Genomic DNA, 19,861 nt, shown 5'->3' on the forward strand with positions numbered 1-19,861 from the left:
CCTCAGGCACACAGGCTCAAACCACTCCAGTCAATATTGCAAACTATACATAATAATATTCTTAACCAATATATAGAAGTACAGGTTAAACATTCCACATCAAAGTAACATTTAACATCAAGAGAAAGGGGATAGGAAAAAGGGTTAACAAACCAGTCCAGGGAGAGCCACGAAGATAAAAGAATCTCCTGGTGTGAGCTGGGTCATTTGTTGATCTTGCAGGGAAGAGTTTCTGATGTTGGCAGAGCCTTCATTGGCAGATTCTGGGTGCTTATCACGAGTGACAGCAAAATGGTGTCAGTGAAGATGGCATCTTGAGCTGCCGAAGTCCTGCTCTTTTTATGGCCACAGAGGCCTCTGGAACGACAGTGAAGGAGTGTGCTTGTGTATTCCCTTATCTGGTTGGATGTAGTCTTTATTTATTAAGCAAAACGTCTTGTTCCTATTGGCAAAGTGCCCTGTGAAATGTAAGATGAAATCTTTTTCTAAGATGGCGTTACCTATGTCAAGGGTGCTCTGTACAAGGCTCCTGGTCCCTTGGCTGCATAGGGAGGGCCCTGGGCAGTGCTGGGAGTTGGGATGGGACTTGACACCTGCAGGAGTTGGCTGCTCGCTGGCAGAGAACCACTGGGTTTTTGTGTTGACAACGTCCTCATAGCCGGCTGAGTCAGGCCCTGGGGGACTTTCCTTTGGGCTGTAACCAGGTGTGGAGACTCGTGGTTTACTTCCTTCAGTGGGAGTTCTTGGCTGTGGGTCAGCTCTGTGTTCCCCTGATGGGCTGGGGTTACAGATCTACAGATATTTCTGGATCTTCCTTGGGGCCCTGCAGCCCCACCTGTTTTCCAGCAGCTCCTTCTGGTGAGGCAGCTGAGGGCGGTGACGGGCCAAAGGGAAAGGTGGGCGGGCTGGGGTTTGGGGGCGTCTACTACCAGCTGGCTGGGCCTGCAGCTGGCCCTGTGCTCTCCCAGGAGGAGCTGGAGTGTGTATTTCTGGGAAAAGTGATAGCCTCAGGGACTTCTGGGACTCTGCTTATAACCAATTGTGGGAGGGTCCCCAAGGTGTGAAGCAAAGTTCAACCTGGCACAGCAGCTTCCCTGCATCCCAGGTGGTTGCCCAAAATAGACCAACTGAGACTAAGTCAGCTCCTCCTGCTGGTGACGGGAAGGGGTGAGCCTCCAGGAAATGGTGGGTGGAGTTTCTCCAACTTTCAGGTTCCCAAGAATGACCTGAGGCACTTGATAAAAACTTCCAAATCCCAGGCCCTGCTCCTGACACATGACATCAGCATCTCCAGGGAGAGGGGTTTGCGAATCTGGATGTGGAACAAACACTGCATTTGTTTCAGTTGATTTTTATTGTTCTTTTTCTTTTTTTTTTTTTTTTGAGACGGAGTCTCGCTCTGTCGCCCAGGCTGGAGTGCAGTGGCCGGATCTCTGCTCACTGCAAGCTCCGCCTCCCGGGTTCACGCCATTCTCCTGCCTCAGCCTCCCGAGTAGCTGGGACTACAGGCGCCCGCCACCTCGCCCGGCTAGTTTTTTGTATTTTTTTTTAGTAGAGACGGGGTTTCACCGGGTTAGCCAGGATGGTCTCGATCTCCTGACCTCGTGATCCGCCCGTCTCGGCCTCCCAAAGTGCTGGGATTACAGGCTTGAGCCACCGCGCCCGGCCTATTGTTCTTTTTCACGACCAGACAAGTCCAGGAGATGCTGGGGGTTGCAATCAATGGGCACTGTAGGCTTTTGCAGGTTTCGTGAAAATTGGCTTCTCGAGAGATCGATTGTCCCTAGTTGGGGAGTGAGTGGGAGGATTCCAGTGTGGGGTTTCTTTTCCTTTCTCATTTGCCCCTGGGTCATCCCCAGATAAGCACTCAAGTGTCCTCTCTTGTGAGGTCCCGTGCTGGGCCCTGGACTGCCATGGTGGCAGGTGGGGTGAAGTCCCGCCCTCAGGAGCCTGCTGACTGCCTGCTCTGTGCACAGCTCCTGGAGCTTCCCGGTGGCTGCTGATTTAACTAGGGAGGGCCTGTGTATGTGGGGTCCCTCCTAGCTGGAGACAGGTCCCTTTTATAACCAGCAGCCTGATGAAGAGGCCTTCCTGCAGCGTCCCTCTGGTATCTGTCTCAGCTCAGCATTGCCCAGGTGACAAACACAGAATTCGTTGTTGGCAGTCGTTCCCTGCTGTCCTCTGAGGCGGGCTCGAGTCGTGCTGGGTATCCAGGGAATCTGGCTAGGATCCAGCACAACCTTCTAGCCAGTCCGGCAGGGAGCGCCCACGAGGTTGTGCTGGCTCCATGTTTCCTTGCAAAGGAAGGCAGCTTCGACCTGCCACAGAATGCTTTCTTCCCCGGGAGCCCCTGCAGGTGCTCGGGCTCTGCTCTCCTTTCTCGCTTGAACAATTACAGGGATAGTTTATGGTTCTCATGACCCTGGTGGGGGTGATGACATCATGGGATTGAAATCTGTCCCGCCTGGTGGGTGGGTACACTGAGTCACTGAGTGTGTCAGTCAAGAGCCTTGGCCACAAGTCAGTGGCACTTGGCAGCAGCACACAAATCCAGCCACCCCTGTCCTCGCCTCAGGTCTGAGCAGCACAGCTGTGTCCCTAGCCGGTGGCATTGCCCCTGCCCCTTGACCTTGATTTTCAGCCTCAGAAACAGGTTACCATTGTCATGCGATTGCCCTTCACAGTCCCTCCCCGGGATTCCAAGGGACCTCTTCAGGTTTCCAGGTTCAGCCCCTTCCTTCCTAGCAGATCACACCCAACCTTAGCCACGTGAGGAACGATCTTTAGAAAGGGTCTGGCCCGAAGCTTCATTTTTCCCTGTCTGCTTTGGTTGGAATCTTGTGTGGCTTTGTGGGCAGTTGGTAGTATTTTTGTTGTTGATAAGTGTAGGGGCCCTTCCCCGTTGCTTCTCTCTAAGGAGAACCATGCTCTGAGCTACCCATGGCAAATTCTGGCTTTGGACTTGTTGGTCCCCAGAGCCAGTGGGGTCGTGGGCCCTGCAGAGTTTGCACTCAGCGACAGGTCTGAGTGTGTTTGAGGAACCAGGAGAGCGTTCCTCTCAGAGGGAGGATTCTCGGGTTGACTCACACAGTTTTTGTTAGCTCAGCATTTAGTTTTCAGCCCTGGTGAGTTTCTCTGACTTAATGAGAGTAGGCTGGCCGCAAGAATCTTTCCTATATTATCAAATAAAATAGGTCTCTTTTTTTGGCCCTCTAGAAATCAGTGTTTTTTTCTTTTCATTTTGGAGAGCCTGGCCTTGGGGAGGATATGCATCAGTTGCTCTAGTGTGCTTCAAACGACGAGATAAGATGAAATAGGGTGTGCTCCAGGACTCCTCCACTCCCCTTCCTGGGTTTCTGGATCTGACCCCTCTCTCTCTGAGGAAAGTTGGGTGGGATGGCGATGGTTGGATCTTGTGTCTGCTGGGTGGGATGGTGGTCTGATCCGCCTCTGCTGGGTGGGATGGTGGTCTGATCTCCTGTCTGCTGGGTGGGATGGTGGTCTGATCCGCCTCTGCTGGGTGGGATGGTGGTCTGATCTCCTGTCTGCTGGGTGGGATGGTGGTCTGATCCACCTCTGCTGGGTGGGTTGGTAGTCTGATCTCCTGTCTGCTGGGTGGGATGGTGGTCTGATCTCGCCCCTGTGGGTGGGATGGTGGTGGTCCCTGTTAGATCCTGACCCTTTAGGGTCTGTACCCTGCTTGTCCCGAGCCCTTATCCCCAACCTCGCGCCAGGAAGTCATTCCTCGCTCCCTTGTCTGAGTGGCCTGGAGCCGAGCTGCTGTGTTTCTGGGCCGTCTGGCCAGGATCTAACTAAAGTGGGCCAGCAGGAAGAGGCTGTGATAGGTACGTGGCCTCTATCTGCGTTTATGGTAAGCAGACACCTGGCTTCATAGCACTGTTTTTTGTGTGCACCTGCAAATATGTTTGCTTTTAAGAAAGAGAGACAAGAGAAGTGAAAGCAGGCACAGGCACAGGATCTCGCCCGTTGGCTGTGGCCCCATAGGGAGGTGTTATGTCTACAGTTGTCTAAGTGGATGGGAGCTCCCTGAGACCTCCTCCTTCCTCCTCCACCACCCAGGAGTTAAAAGAGCTTTGCTGCTTCACCGACTTTATTAGCTTTGTGACCTTGGAGGAACAGGCCTCTCCCTCTCTTTCAGCCTCAGTGTTCTTATCAATAAAACGATGGGATTATGCAACAGTATCTCTGTTACACCTGAAAATGGAGCCAAGAGCTAAGGTTATAAAAGGAAGCAGCCCAGTTACTGATTAGACAGCACTTTTGGGCTGAGTGGCGCCACAGAGCTCACACTGCAGGGAGGACAGAGGACCCACCATTGAGCTAGCGCCACTGCTGGCAGCCTCGCTCCATGGCAGAGCCTGGGGAGACCCCTGAGTCAATGCCCTCAGCCACCTTCCCCCTTCTCATGGGAGTCTCTGCCTACTTTCCTGTTTCCCTGAATCCTTGCTCCCTGAATTCTGGAACCTAACCACACTGGGAGGCAGTAAACCAGGACCAGATTCTGGATCTGCCACCAAGTGCTGGGTGACCTTGCAAAATTAGCATTCTTCCCTACCTTCTCTGTATAACAGGGGTGATAGCACCAGCCAGTCTGGAATGAGTCACAGGATTGTTGTGAAGGTCCAGTACGAACATGGTTGTGAAATTACCCTGTGAATTGGATTTACATCTAAACATAATAAATTATTATTTTGTTACCCTTCCTTCCTTCCTTCCTTCCTTCCTTCCTTCCTTCCTTCCTTCTTTCCTTCCTTCCTTTTTCCTTCCTTCCTTCTCTCTCTCCCTCCCTCTTTTCCCTCTTTCTTTCTTTCTTTCCTTTCTTTCTTCCTTTTCTTTCCTTTTCTCCTCCCTTCCCCTCCCTCCCTCCCTCCCTCCCTTCCTTTTCTTTTCCTCTCCTCTCCTCTCCTCTGCTTTCCTTTCCTTTCCTTTCCTTTCCTTTCTCCTTTCCTTTCCTTTCCTTTCCCCTTTCCTTTCCCCTTTCCTTTCCTTTCCCCTTTCCTTTCCCCTTTCCTTTCCTTTCCTTTCCTTTCCCCTTTCCTTTCCCCTTTCCTTTCCTTTCCCCTTTCCTTTCCCCTTTCCTTTCCCCTTTCCTTTCCTTTCCCCTTCCCTTTCCTTTCCCCTTCCCTTTCCTTTCCCCTTCCCTTTCCTTTCCCCTTCCCCTTCCCTTCCCCTTCCCCTTCCCTTCCCCTTCCCTTTCCCTTCCCCTTCCCTTCCCCTTCCCTTCCCCTTCCCCTTCCCTTCCCCTTCCCTTCCCCTTCCCCTTCCCTTCCCCTTCCCCTTCCCCTTCCCCTTCCCCTTCCCTTCCCCTTCCCTTCCCCTTCCCCTTCCCTTCCCCTTCCCCTTCCCTTCCCCTTCCCCTTCCCTTTCCCTTCCCCTTCCCTTCCCCCTTCCCTTCCCCCTTCCCCCTTCCCTTCCCCCTTCCCTTCCCCCTTCCCTTCCCCCTTCCCTTCCCTTCCCTTCCTCTTTCCTTCCCTTCCTCTTTCCTTTCCTTCTTCTTTCCTTTCCTTCTTCTTTCCTTCTTCTTTCCTTCTTCTTTCCTTGGTCTTGCTGTCTCGCCCAGGCTGAAAGGTAGTAGTATGGCTCACTGTAGCCTCAGCCTCCCTGGGCTCAGATCATCCTCCTGCCTCAGCCTCCTGAGTAGCCAGGACTACAGGTGCATGCTGCCATGCCTGGCTAGTTTTTTTTGTGTTTTTGAGGAGATGGGGTTTAGCCATTTTGGCCACGCTGGTCTGGAACTCCTGGGCTCAAGTGATCTGCCCACCTTGGCCTTTCACAGTGCAGATGTGAGCCACCATGCCTGGCCCTTTTGTTAAATTTCTTTTTTTTTTTTCTTTTTTTTTTTTTTGAGACCAAGTCTCACTCGGTTGCCCAGGCTGGAGTGCAGTGGTGTGATCTCAGCTCACTGCAATCTCCGCCTCCCGGGTTCAAGAGACTCTTGTACTTCAGCCTCCCGAGTAGCTGGGATTACAGGCGTCCGCCACCACACCCAGCTAATTTTTTTGTATTTTTAGTAGAGATGGGGTTTCCCCATGTTGACCAGGCTGGTCTCAAACTCTTGACCTCAGGTGATCCGCTTGCCTTGGCCTCCAAAAGTGCTGGGATTGCAGGCATAAGCCACCGCGCCCGGCCACTTTTGTTACTTTTTTTTTTTTTTTTCCTTTTTTGAGATGGAGTTTCGCTCTTGTTGCCCAGGCTGGAGTGTAATGGCAGGATTTTGGCTCACTGCAACCTCTGCCTCCCGGATTCAAGCGATTGTCATGCCTCAGCCCCCTGAGTAGCTGGGATTACAGGCGTGCACCACCACGCCTGGCTAATTTTTTTGTATTTTTAGTAGAGATGGGGTTTCACCATGTTGGCCAGGCTGGTCTCAAACTCCTGACCTCAGGTGATCTACCTGCCTCGTCCTCCCAAAGTGCTGGGATTAGAGGCGTGAGCTACCACACCCAGCCTACATTTCTTTTTTTTTTTTTTCGAGACAGAGTCTCACTCTCTTGCCCAGGCTGTAGGGCAGTGGCATGATCTCAGCTCACTGCAACCTCCGCCTCCCGGGTTCAAGCCATTCTCCTGCCTCAGCCTCCTGAGTGACTGGGACTACAGGCATGCACCACCACGCCTGCCTAATTGTTTTGTATTTTTAGTAGAGACAGGGGTTTCACCATGTTGGTCAGGCTGGTCTCGAACTCCTGACCTCAAATGATCCGCCTGCCTCAGCCTCCCAAAGTGCTGGGATTACAGGTGGGAGCCACTGTTCCCAGCTACATTTCTTATACTTATATACACATACACAGTCTGTTCAGAGTCTAGCTGAAATCTCTGTTTTCTCATTCTTAAGTATGATTAGACTACCAGAAGCCACCAGATGTCTAAAGAAAACCTAGCCTGAAAGAAAGTCAAAGGGGAAGTTCCAAAGATAATATAAAAATATCTAGTTGCAGCTGGGTACAGCGGTGCACCCTGTAGTCCCAGCTACTCAGGAGGCTGAGGCAGGAGGGTTGCTAAAGCCAGGAGTTCAAGACCAGCCTGGGTAACATAGCAAGACCCTGTATCTTAAAAAGAAGATTGCATTGCATCTGTAGCTAAATTTGAGAATAGACATCTTAATATTGAGTCTTCTAATCCATGAACAGCATATATTGCTTAACTAATTTAGGTCTTTTAGAATTTCTCCCAGCAGTATTTTGCATCTTTCAGTGTACAGGTTTTGTGCATTTTTTGTCAGATTTACCTCTAAGTATTTCATATTTTTGAAGCTATTGTAAATGGTGTCTTTTAGTTTTAGTTTCCAGTTGTTCATTGCTGATATGCCAGTACAAAGACAGCCATGGGAGCGTTTTTGGCAGCTCTATTTGTAATGACCTCAGATTGGAGACACCCCAAATGTCCATCAGTAGGTGAACAGGTAAACACATGCTTGTGTACCCAAACGATGGGATAAATGCAGCAACAACCGAAAGGCATGCACTGCTATGCACACAGGAACCTGGGTGAGTCTCAGAGGAATCGTGTGGAGTGAAAGTAGCCAGATGGAAGAGTGCATACTGCAGAATTCTATTTACATAAAGCTCTGGGAAAAGCAGCCTGAAGCAGATGCGTGGTTTCTTGGGGACAGGAAATGGATTCAGGGAGGAACATGTGGGAGGGGCCAGGAGGAGACTTTGAAGGCCATGGACATGGGCATCATCTTAGCTGTGGATGGTTTCATGGGTGCATATGGATGCCCAAAATTGTACACTTAAATATATACACTTTATTTTATGCAATAATACCTCAATGAAGCTATTTTTTAAATTTAATGGAAGGTTTGCAAGAGCAAGTCAAAGAAATTCCCAAAATAGAACCAAACGCTGAAGAAACACAAAATACAGGAGAGAAAAGATGACAGCTAGAGGCGTAGAGGATCCATTCTTATCCATGATGTTCAAAAATGTCATCGCAATACAGTCTGTTTGGCTATATGTGCTGCTTCATTTGTCTTTCTCACCATTCACTGAGCCCTTTGAATTGGAAGATTTAGGACTCTCTTCAGCTCTTGGAAATATCCTTCCAGTATTTCTTTGGTAATGGTCTCTTCTCTGCCAGGCTCAGAAAAGATTGGGCTCAAGTATTCTAGAAGACAGAGGTGAGACAAGAAAGGACATTGTTGGAAATCCCCAAATCTCCACCTTGGCCCCAAGCCAAAAGACAAAGACCCCAGCAGACTCCCACAGTGGATGGGAAAAATAGTCGGGAGAGATCGAATCAAAGAATATCTGGGCTTGAGGACCCCAGGTACAGAGGAAAGCTGTCGTGAGAGGTGAAAAGAAGGGGAAAGAGTCTCTTCTACATGTTCCTGAATGCTAGTGGCTGGGTTTGAATCACTCCAGCCAGGAGATTAGAAAATTATTCTCTGGAGCAATGGAACCATCCACAGGAAGATATATATAGTCTAACAGTTGGGAGTGCCCAGAAAAAAATCTTTTTCGCCACTTACTTGTGTCCCCCCCAGTGAAGCCAGTTGTGGCAAGGCATGCACACAGAGTCTTCCAAACAGCCTTCAGGAGCTTGTTTCTAAATAAAAATAACCATCCAGGATCCCCCAGCATTTGAGGAAAGTCTTCAACATGGCAGAGAAAGTCAAAAACAGGGAAAAGATACTCAATGGAAATATAAAGATGAGAAGGTTTTGCATTCATGAAGCAAATACAAGATGCCATAAAAGAGGAAAATTCAAAGAACAAGAAAGCTCTTAGAAATTAAAATTTTGATACCAAGAATGAAAAACTCAATTGAAAGGTTAAAAATAATGAGATGGATAATACAGAGAAAGGATAAATAGAGGATAAATATAATAAGGATTAAAGAAAGGTAGACCAGGGAAGATGAAAAGGAGACATAATCTAAAAAATAAGACAGGAAAATCACTTTGGGAGGCTGAGATGAAAGGATAGCTTGAGGCCAGGAGTTCGAGACCAGCCTGGGCAACATAGCAAGACCTTGCCTCTACAAAAAATTATTAAAAAATTAACTGGACACGGTGGTGTACAGCTATAGTCCTACCTACTCAGGAGGCTGAGCTGGGAGGATTGCCTGAGCTCCGGAGTTCAAGGTTACAGTGAGCTATGATTAGACCACTGCACTCCAGCCTCGGCATCACAGCAAGACCCTGTCTCAAGGAAACAAAAAGACCCAATTCAAAGCACATCCTCAAGGCTTTCAGAGGAAGACAGCAAAGTCATAAGTAAAAGATAATGAGTTTATAATATTATCATATTTCTCAAAAACAAATTAGAAGCTAAAAAACAATAGAGCCATCAGAATTCTTTTCTTTTCTTTTCTTTTCTTTTTTTTAAGACAGTTTCAGTCTGCCACCCAGGCTGGAGTACAGTGGTGCAATCTCAGCTCGCTGCAACCTCTGCCTCCTGGGTTCAAGCGATTCTCCTGCCTCAGCCTCCTGAGTAGTTGGGATTACATGCACGTGCCACCACACCCAGCTAATTTTTGTGTTGTTAGCAGAGACGGGGTTTCACCACGTTGGCCAGGCTGGTCTCGAACTGCCGACATCAGATGATCCACGTGCCTCGGCCTCCCAAAGTGCTGGGATTACAGGCGTGAGCCACTGCGTCCAGCCTGAGCCCTCAAAATTCTAAGTGAAAATTATTTTAAACCTGTAGTTCTATACCCAGCCAAACTTCCATAAATGTGAGTGTAGAATTAGGGTATTTTCAGAAACATGCAAAGTATCAAAAAACATTCTTCTCAGAAAGTAAATGTTCGTCTCTTCTGGGTCTTTATAGCTAGAAAAAATTTTTAAAAAAGTATATGTTCCACCAAAATGAAGTGTAAACCAAGAAAGATGAAGACATGGAATCCAGGAAATAAGGGTTTTAATGCAGAAGAAGATTAAGAAAAATCCTCAGGGTGATGGTGAAGGAAGTTCTGGACAACTGCTATGAGAAAGGACAGGGGGCTCTAGAAGTGTGGCCCTCAGAAAGAATATGAAATAAGTTATTTAACAGATTTTATATGTAGAAGATTGAGAAGTACTGCAGAGCTCTTAGACTGTATGTAAAGATTTGGGTACAAATTAAAAAGTAACCCCAGTAAGTGAAAATTCACAGCAGGAAAAACAAAGAAATTGTACAAAGAAAGGAAACATAATAGTGACCAATATTTTCACAGGCTAATAATGAAAACCTAGAGTATGGATATGATTTTTTTTTTTTCAACTTTGGGCTTTTAACTATCGGGAGGATTGGGAGAGAAAGGGCGGAAGGACACTAAAATCCACATTGTCATAATAGAAAGTCAACCGATTTCTAGATGGATGAGTCAAGAGATTATGGTGTTGCCATATTATTTAGAAATACAGAGACGACTCCAGAACAAGCAGCTTGAAGACATTTTAAGTGGCCGTCTGGGATGTGTTTCTGTGTGTGATATTAGATCAAGTCATAAATATAGCCAATTAGGAAACCAAAATTGGAGTTTTAAGTATCCCAGTAAGGCAAGAGTGAGGAGAATCTTTCATGCAGTGAGTTCATAGTGGGTAAATGTCACAAACCAAGACATGTCAGCTTAAATTTACACTGTCGAATTATGAGATCACCACCAGAAGAACGACATCAGGAAACCGTTAAAAGGGCCAACACGTGGGTTTGGGATGGGCTGTTGCTTTTGTTGTGAGCCGTATTGAGTGGGTATGAGGTAGTTAAACTGAAAGTGCCACAGCGCCAGGCCATGGTGCGTCCCCAGGATTCAGGGCGGGTAGATGGCATGTGCTATGGGCAGAAACCTTTGCCAGTCCGTCACTGTGGGCAGCAGACACCCCACCTGCCCCTTCGTATTCTGGCCCCTCCTCATGGATACCCTTGGCAGGGAGGAACCCAGGGAAGTCGCCATCCTGTTTGTTGGGCATTTGGTTTGTTTGCTTTTCCTTCTCTTGGGGCTGCGCATGGGTGTGGATTCCCACAGTGGGCCTCTCACTGTGCTTTCCGGTCCTGGACTGGGGTTCCCCAGGTTAAACACAGAGCAGTTTTTTTCCACGACGGCACCCCCTTTTTACTTTTGGCTGGTTAAGGCCACTGGGTAGGGTGTGCAGTTGAGTGCTGGCCACAGGCTCCTGGGCCAGGTGATAGGGGGACTGAATCTGGTAGGGGCTGTGTCCCAGGGAGCAGTGCCTGCACAGGGGCACCATAGTTGCCAGTCATGGTCCTGGCCTGGGGCCCCTCTCCGGGGCACCCACCTATGTCAAAGATGATTCACTGAAGGGAAGACCTCGAAGACCGGGTTTCGACAGCCCTTCATTGCGTTTTAATTTAAATGAACAATTCGTAAGCAATGATCGCGTGGTGCTGTCCAGACCCTGAGGTGCGTGGTCCGGAAGGCCGACCTCATGTTCCTCCCAGAGCATGCCCAGGGTTCATGTCTCAGAGTCTGCGCTCTGGGCAGTGGTCCCCATGCCTCTGGGGGAAGCCCCCTTCTTCTCACCCAAGCCCCTGCTTTCTTCTCCAAGCCGGACCTCACAAAATGTGAACATCTTCCCCAGCGGGGCGCAGGGGGAGAGGGGTGAGAGGGTCTGAGTGGTGGCACCTCTCTCCCGGCAGAAAGTGAATGGCTTGGAGGAAGGCGTGGAGTTCCTGCCGGTCAACAACGTCAAGAAGGTGGAAAAGCATGGCCCGGGGCGCTGGGTGGTGCTGGCAGCCGTGCTGATTGGCCTCCTCTTGGTCTCACTGGGGATCGGCTCCCTGGTGTGGCATTTGCAGTGTGAGTAAAGCAGGGGCTGGCTCCGGGGAGGACGAGGAGGGGTGGCTGTCCCTCCTCCCTCAGTGGACAGACCCAGGGCCGCCTACTGAGGACACGAGGGTCTCTTGGCCTCTCTGGAAGCCTGATGGGGGTGATGGGAAGCAGTCAGGGCTGGCCCATTGCTCCCTCCCGCCATTCATTCCCCGTTGTGGACGGCGAGGGACCGGCGGGGTGGTACCACCTCCCCTGACCGAGCGCCTTCTGCTCTCACACAGACCGGGACGTGCGTGTCCAGAAGGTCTTCAATGGCTACCTGAGGATCACAAATGAGAACTTTGTGGATGCCTATGAGAACTCCAACTCCACCGAGTTTGTAAGCCTGGCCGGCAAGGTGAAGGACGCGGTGAGTGCAGCCTGCTCAGAGCCCTGCCTGGCTGTGTGCCCTGGTGTCCCACCTGCTGGGCAGCAGGGACGTACCTCGCCTGTGCTCCCAGGGCCCTGGGATCGGGGTGATCTGGGACGGGGCCCCGGGCCCCGGAGGGGAGGGGGCAGCCCGGGCTTAGGGCAGTGTCATCGCTGTGTGGGGCCTGCCTTGAGTCTCTGCCCTTCCTCAGCTGAAGCTGCTGTACAGCGGAGTCCCGTTCCTGGGCCCCTACCACAAGGAGTCGGCCGTGACAGCCTTCAGGTGGGTGCAGACAGAAGGCTCAGTGGGATGCATCCCAGACTGGCTGGGAGTATGATCGGAGTGCAGTGGGTGGGGCAGAAAGCGGGAGATGGTGCTGGAGGTCCTGGCCTGGAGAACCAAGGAGGGTCCTCGCCGCGTCCTCCTGTGCGTTACTTGGCAGCCTGACTCTTCTGCCCCCATGGCAAAGGTGACTGCAGCTGTTGCTGTGATGAGCTGCCCAAAGGACTGTGAAGTGCTTGGCATGATGCCAGGAATGGCTGCGATTCTTTGTTGTTTTTCCACATTTGGGTTTGGGGGAGTCGGGGTGCTCAGGCAGGCTTCAATGAGTCCCCATATTTTCTGTGCTTGTATAGTTTTTCACGCATACTTTTGTAAAAAAATAGACTTTCTTCTCAAACTGCTTTTTATTTTGCTAGTTCGTTTGAACCCTGGGGAATGCTGTGTAGCAGGTGGCATTCCCAGTTCCTTTCTCAGGTCAGAAAACAGGCTCAGGAAGGTGACACTCGGGGTGTCCTCGCTTGTGGGCAAATTCCAGTGGGTTCCCCCCGCCTCATTCCTACCCCTGAGCGGCCTCCAGAATTGGTCTGGTGGGGGATGAGACTGAGAGCAGCGGGCAAAGGGGCAAGTCCTCTTGCTTCGGGGTGGGAAGAGGGGTGACACAAAAGAGGAGCTGGGGCAGGGCCTCTGCAGATGGAGGGCCCAGGTGGGCCCCTGCAGGTGGCCTGAGCAACCCACGTGCCCTGGAGTCGCTCTAGGCGCACGTGGGGGAAATGGGGCCCAGAGCTCTGCCTCAGGCGCCCCCCGCTCTCTCCCCAGCGAGGGCAGTGTCATCGCCTATTACTGGTCTGAGTTCAGTATCCCGCAGCACCTGGTGGAGGAGGCCGAGCGCGTCATGGCCGAGGAACGTGTAGTCATGCTGCCCCCGCGGGCGCGCTCCCTGAAGTCCTTTGTGGTCACCTCAGTGGTGGCTTTCCGTGAGTCCGAGGGCCAGGGGTGGGCATGGGACTGGCCAGCCTTCCATGGAGTGGGGCTGGGCCCTGGACCATTGCAGGGGACCGGCACTCCCAGGGCCCAGTGCACCAGAGAGAAGATTACGTGCTGGCCGGGCACCTCCCTTTAGATAATAAGGAAGCAGAGATAAGGAAATGGATTGTATCAGGAAATTCTTTATTCTCCTTCTTATTCTTCAGCCACTGACCCCAAAACTGTACAGAGGACCCAGGACAGTAAGTACCGTGCCCACCTCCTCCTCTGGGTGGGGAAGAGGGGAGATGTGGCCAGATGCCCTTGAGCCAGTGGGGTCCCCAGTGCATGTCCCTCTGAATGAAGTACACTACGATGATCTTTCCAGGCCCTTCCTCTTCCAGGCCCTTCTGAGAAGCCCCTTTCCTGATTTCCCGAGGCCCAGGGCAGCCTGGGGCATCTCAAAGGGGCCAGGCCCATGGGGTCTCAGGTTCCTCCCCCAGCTCTGCCCAGTCCTGCCCCCACACACGCCCTTCTTCTTGTCTCTGGCACAGACAGCTGCAGCTTTGCCCTGCACGCCCGTGGTGTGGAGGTGATGCGCTTCACCACGCCTGGATTCCCTGACAGCCCCTACCCCGCTCATGCCCGCTGCCAGTGGGCCCTGCGAGGGGATGCCGACTCAGTGCTGAGCCTCACCTTCCGCAGCTTTGACCTTGCGTCCTGTGATGAGCGTGGCAGCGACCTGGTGACGGTGTACAACACCCTGAGCCCCATGGAGCCCCACGCCCTGGTGCAGTGAGTACCCCAGGGGGCGGGTGGGGCTGTGGGAGCTTGGCAGCTGCACCATAGGGGGCCAGCTTCTTCAACGGATTGCAGCACAGGCCTGGGATACAGTTTACGACTCTTGGCCACAGGCCACTGCCAAACGTCCAGGCAGCAAAGGGCATGTGTGGTGTGATCCTCAGCTGGAGCTCCAGTCGAGTCTGGGAGGTGATTTTGGCAAGGCAGAGGAAGGCTCTGTGGTCCCCAGATACCAAATCCAGCCTGTGCAGGGTGTGCCCCCCTAAACTGCCAGAGAGAAGGCTCTGCCCACAGTTGTAAAATGTAGGCTTTGTTATTCAGGTATATGAAGGCCAACAGATCAGGAGATGACTGCCCTTGAAAAGACAATTTTGTTGGCGGGCATGGTAGCTCATGCCTATAATCTCAGCACTTTGGGAGGCTGAGGCGGGAGGATCTCTTGAGGCCAGGAGTTTGAGACTAGCGTGGGCAACAAGACTCTGCCTCTATAAAAAATAAAAAGCTTAGCTGGGTGTGGTGGTGCATGCCTACTCAGGAGGCTGATGCAGGAGGATCTCCAACTCAGGAGGTCAAGGCTGCAGTGAGCTGTGATTGCACCACTGCACTCCAGCCTGGGCAACAGAGCAAGACCCTGTCTCAGGCTACACGAAGAAGCACTAGGTTGGTCAAGGGGTAACAGGAATGAGGGGAAAATGTAAGCAAGAGCCTTTATTATGGACCAGGCATGGTGGCTCATGCCTGTAAGCCCAGCACTTTGGGAGGCCAAGGCGGCTGGATCACTTGAGGTCAGGAGTTTGAGACCATCCTGGCCAACCTGATGAAACCCTATCTCTACTAAAAATACAAAAATCAACTGGGTGTGGTCTCTACTAAAAATACAAAAATCAACTGGGTGTGGTGGTGGGCACCTGTAATCCCAGCTACTCGGGAGGCCAAGGCAGGAGAATCACTTGAACTTGGGAGGCAGAGGTTGCAGTAAGCCAAGATCGCACCACTACACTCCAGCCTGGGCAACACAGCAAGGCTCTGTCTCAAAACAACAACAACAACAAAAAGAGCCTTTATATGGTTTACACAGAAAAGGCAAGACAAATCAGGGTGAGAGGTTTAGAACTGACTTGTTTGAATAATTTCAGTAGGCTCTGGGGCATAGGAGCTGTCCCTAGTTCTCTGATACTTGGGTCTGGGGTGGTTAGGGCAAAGAATAGTGGCCCTGAGTGTGAGATCCTTTTGGAGGAGGTGGGGCTGGGCCCTCCATGGGTGGGTTTATATAGGGAAGGTTTGCTTGCAGGTGAGTCCTTTCCTATCTCTAAGCATTGGCCAGCCCTCCACAATCAGCAGGGCCCCAGATGTCAAAGCACCCGCATTACAGAAAACGGAAAGGCATGGTTAATGCACCTGTGGGATACCCCACGTCAGGGTGGAGCGTACTGTGCAGAGGTGCTGTGCGTGGTGGGTGAGCCGCCTGTCCTGCACTCGCTGGGCCAGAGCCTTCTGTGGCTGACTGTGGAAATGAGCTGGGCAGACGTTTAATGATTAATAATGGGCTAAAATTCAGGCCAAGAATAATCTAGAACCATCTGCTGCCACAGCTTCGCAACCAGGACTTCTTTTCCATCTCTCTAATTTATTAATTGTACAACAAAGAAGTACATGGTCCCAGTGGGAAAAAGAAATTGACAAGCAAAAGGAAGACTAAAGTCACTCGTCATCTTACTGCCTAGAAATAACCACTGTTAATTCTTTTTCTTTGAGACGGAGTCTCGCTCTGTCGCCCAAGCCGGAGTGCAGTGGCAAGATCTCCGCTCACCGCAACCTCCGCCTCCCGGGTTCAAGCAATTCTCCTGCCTCATCCTCCTGAGTAGCTGGGATTACAGGCATGCACCACCATGCTCAGCTAATTTTTTTTTGTATTTTTAGTAGAGATGGGGTTTCACTATGTTGGTCAGGCTGGTCTCGAACCCCTGACCTCAGGTGATCTGCCTGCCTTGGCCTCCCAAAGTGCCGGGATTACAGGCATGAGCCACAGCACCTGGCCAAATTTTTGATGTCTATTCTCCCAGCCTTTTTTGCTGTGTGTGTGTTAAGAAATAGGATTATCCCATGCATGTAGTTTCATTACCGGCTTTAACAAATGAAGTATATTATGATGATCTTTCCAAATCAGTCACCCTGTCTCTCAGGGTTTTTATAAAGTTACATTGTTTAGAAGGAGGGGACACAATCAGGATGATATGGTTGTGAGCAGTGTGGACGCTGGAGCTTGAATGCCTGAGTTTAAATTCTAAGCCTGCCACTTATTAACCATGGGATGTTGGGCAAGTTACTGAAAATCTCTGTGTCTCAGTTTCCTCACCTCTGAGATAGGGATAACAGTATCTATTCCATAGAGCTGTTATGAAGATTGTGAGTTAACAGATTTAAGAGCACAGAGAACCATGCTAGGCATGTTCCTCTTTTTTTTTTTCTTTTTTTTTCTTTTTTGAGTCTCCTGGTTGCCCAGGCTGGAATGCAGTGGCACAATCATAGCTCACTGTAACCTTGAACTCCTGAGGCTCTGGCCTCGCCCCTGAGTAGCTGGGACTACAGGCAAGTGCCACCATGCCCGGCTAGTTTTTTTGATGATGGAGATGAGGTGTCACTCTGTTACCCAGGCTGGTCTGAAACTCCTGGCCTCAAGGAATTCTCCTGCCTCGTGGCCTCCCAATATTCTGGGATTATAGGCCCGACCTTGGCATGTTCTTGATAAATGTTGGTTGTTACCACTGCTATTGTTCTGATTGAACCCACAGCTTATGTAGTAAATCCTCTGTTGTGGGCATGTATCATGTCTAGGGTGTTGCTTTTTTTTTTTTTTTTTTTTTTTCCGAGATGGAGTCTCGCTCTGTCACTCAGGCTGGAGTGCAGTGGTGCCGTCTTGGCTCATTGCAACCTCTGCCTCCTGGGTTCCGGCGATTCTTCTGCCTCAGTCTCCCGAGGAGCTGGGATTACAGGCATGCGCCACGACACCTGGCTAATTTTTGTATTTCTAGTAGAGACGGGGTTTCACCCTGTTGGCCAGGCTGGTCTTGATCTCCTGACCCCAGCTGATCCACCCACCTCAGCCTCCAGGTGTGGGCCACTGCATCCGGCTGGGTGTTGCTCTTTTAAACAAAGGTGAACCGTTTATCACTAACTCCTTCCATCAGTGATTGTGTGGGGGAGGGACTTACCTGAATGAAGGTCTTTTTGACTCCATTCTTAGCCCTCTGTGGGTGGGACCAGAGTTAGGGACGGGGTCCTCGGGCACCTCTGCCTGGGAGCCTGGTTTGGGTGTGTGAGAAGCTTGGGTTCTGCCGGCTCTTCCTAATGCCCACCCTCTGCCCCCACAGGTTGTGTGGCACCTACCCTCCCTCCTACAACCTGACCTTCCTCTCCTCCCAGAACGTCCTGCTCATCACGCTGATAACCAACACTGAGCGGCGGCATCCCGGCTTTGAGGCCACCTTCTTCCAGCTGCCTAAGATGAGCAGTAAGGAAGGGCAGGGCAGGGCGGAACTGCCTGCAGGCCGCGGAGAAGGGGAAGGCCTTAGTGGGGGTGACTGAGCTTAGGAGGCCACAGGCTGGACCCTGTGGCTGGGGAGCTGGCCTAGGTCAGCAGCAGAGGCTGAAGCTTGAACCAAAGGCATCTGGCCGACCGCCCGGGTCAGGAGCCCTCCTGAAGCTTCAGCACCCGACACCCAGCTTTCCTGGCTGCGCACTTGCTGTGCAGCATCCAGGCGTCCAGGAGGCAGCTCCAGGCCTCAGGCTGCAGAGTCCTTGCCTGCCTGCTTGGCCGGGCAGGTTCCTGATCCTCTTGCTTTCTCCCACCTTTCCTCTCAGGGTGTGGAGGCCACTTACGTAAAGCCCAGGGGACATTCAACAGCCCCTACTACCCGGGCCACTACCCACCCAACATTGACTGCACATGGAACATTGAGGTAGGAACTATGGGGTATGTGAACATGTGTGTGTGAGCATGTATATGCACATGTGTATGTCTCCCTGTGTGTGCGTACATGTGTGTGCATGTGTTTGCATATGTGTACATATGTGTGCGTGTGTGTGTGTGAGAGAGAGGTGGATGGCAAATGAGGAAGACAGAAGAAAGGGAAGAGGAGATCCTTTATTAACCCCAAAGAGGCAGCCAAATGTGGTGACTTACACCTGTAATCCCAGCACTTTGGGAGACCAAGACGGGAGGATCACTTGAGGCTAGGAATTCAAGATGAGCCTGGACAACATAGTGAGACCTCATCTTTAAAAAAAAAAATACAAAAATTAGCCAGGCATGGTGGTGCACGCCTGTGGTCCCAGCTACTCAGGAGGCCGAGGTGGGTGGATCATTTAAAGCCAGGAGTTAAAGGCTACAGTGAGCTATGACAGTGCCATTGCACTCCAGCCTGGGCAACAGTGAGACCCTGTCTCAAAAACAGCAAAAACAAATAAACGAATCCCAAAGAGACCATTTGTCTGGGGGTCAGGTCTTCCCCTGCAGTGTCAGGCAGACCCAGACTCATCCTAGCTCCTTGTCAGGTGGCAGAACGACCTGGGCAGTTGTTGAAGCTCCCTGGGCCTCAGCCTGCCCCTAGGTGAAGTGAGGGTGACAGTGCCTGGGTCTCAGAGGTGCTGTCAGGAAGAAATCAAAGGTGTGTGAGACAAGAGAGTCACCTGTCTGTGCCGCTCACGCCATCCCAGCCAGAGCTGCCTCCCTTTCCTTTCTTTAAAAATGTCAGGAGGGCCGGGCGCGGTGGCTCATGCCTGTAATCCCAGCACTTTGGGAGGCCAGGCAAGTGGATCACAAAGTCAGGAGTTTGAGACCAGCCTGGGCAACATGGTGAAACCCTGTCTCTACTAAAAATACAACAATTAGCCGGGTGTGGTGGCCCGTGCCTATAATCCCAGCTGCTCGGGAGGCTGAGGCAGGAAAATCGCTTTAACCTGGGAGCCAGAGGTTGTGGTGAGCCGAGATCTTGCCACTACACTCCAGCCTGGGCGACAGAGCGAGACTTCGTCTCAGAAAAAAAAAAAAAAAAAGAGGCCGGGTGTAGTGGCTGGCGCCTGTAATCCCAGCATTTTGGGAGGCCAAGGCAGGCAGATCACCTGAGGTCAGGAGTTCGAGACCAGCCTGACCAACATGGTGAAACCCCATCTCTACTAAAAATACAAAAAAATTATCTGGGCGTTGTGGCATGTGCCTGTAATCCCAGAGGCTTGGGAGGATGAGGCAGGAGAATTGCTTGAACCCAGGAGGCGGAGGTTGCAGTGCGCTGAGATCTTGCCACTGCACTCCAGCCTGGGCGACAGAGTGAGACTCCATCTCAAAAAAAAAAAAAAAAAACGAAAACAAAAACAAACAAAAAAACGCTGGGAGAACTTTCCAGCCTGTCTTGATGGAAGGCATACCATCTCTCCCTGGTCCATGCCGCCGCTTCCCTTTGACGTCCTCAGGTTCAGGGAGGAGGGAGGGAAGCCGCAGATTCCCAGCAGCCTCTCTTCCCTCAGGTACCCAACAACCAGCACGTGAAGGTGCGCTTCAAATTCTTCTACCTGCTGGAGCCTGGCGTGCCTACGGGCACCTGCCCCAAGGACTACGTGGAGATCAACGGGGAGAAGTGAGTCCCCGGGGGTATGGGGGCTGCCTGGCCCATG

At 51.3% G+C, this 19,861-nt stretch overlaps 1 protein-coding gene across 1 annotated transcript in view; it reads left to right on the plus strand.

The window, feature by feature from the left end:
* The window catches only part of ST14 (ST14 transmembrane serine protease matriptase), a 52,362-nt gene that overhangs the window by 18,449 nt on the left and 14,052 nt on the right, over positions 1–19,861 (plus strand). Inside the window, exons 2-10 of the mRNA XM_008021529.3 lie at positions 11,604–11,763; positions 12,018–12,145; positions 12,357–12,427; positions 13,244–13,401; positions 13,618–13,653; positions 13,945–14,185; positions 17,563–17,702; positions 18,053–18,150; positions 19,715–19,824. Of these exons, the coding sequence (XP_008019720.2) occupies positions 11,604–11,763; positions 12,018–12,145; positions 12,357–12,427; positions 13,244–13,401; positions 13,618–13,653; positions 13,945–14,185; positions 17,563–17,702; positions 18,053–18,150; positions 19,715–19,824 (1,142 nt within the window). The remainder of the gene's footprint in view (positions 1–11,603; positions 11,764–12,017; positions 12,146–12,356; positions 12,428–13,243; positions 13,402–13,617; positions 13,654–13,944; positions 14,186–17,562; positions 17,703–18,052; positions 18,151–19,714; positions 19,825–19,861) is intronic.

This window comes from Chlorocebus sabaeus, chromosome 1 (assembly GCF_047675955.1).
Source record: "Chlorocebus sabaeus isolate Y175 chromosome 1, mChlSab1.0.hap1, whole genome shotgun sequence".
In the NCBI taxonomy this organism is placed as follows: Eukaryota; Metazoa; Chordata; class Mammalia; order Primates; family Cercopithecidae; genus Chlorocebus; species Chlorocebus sabaeus.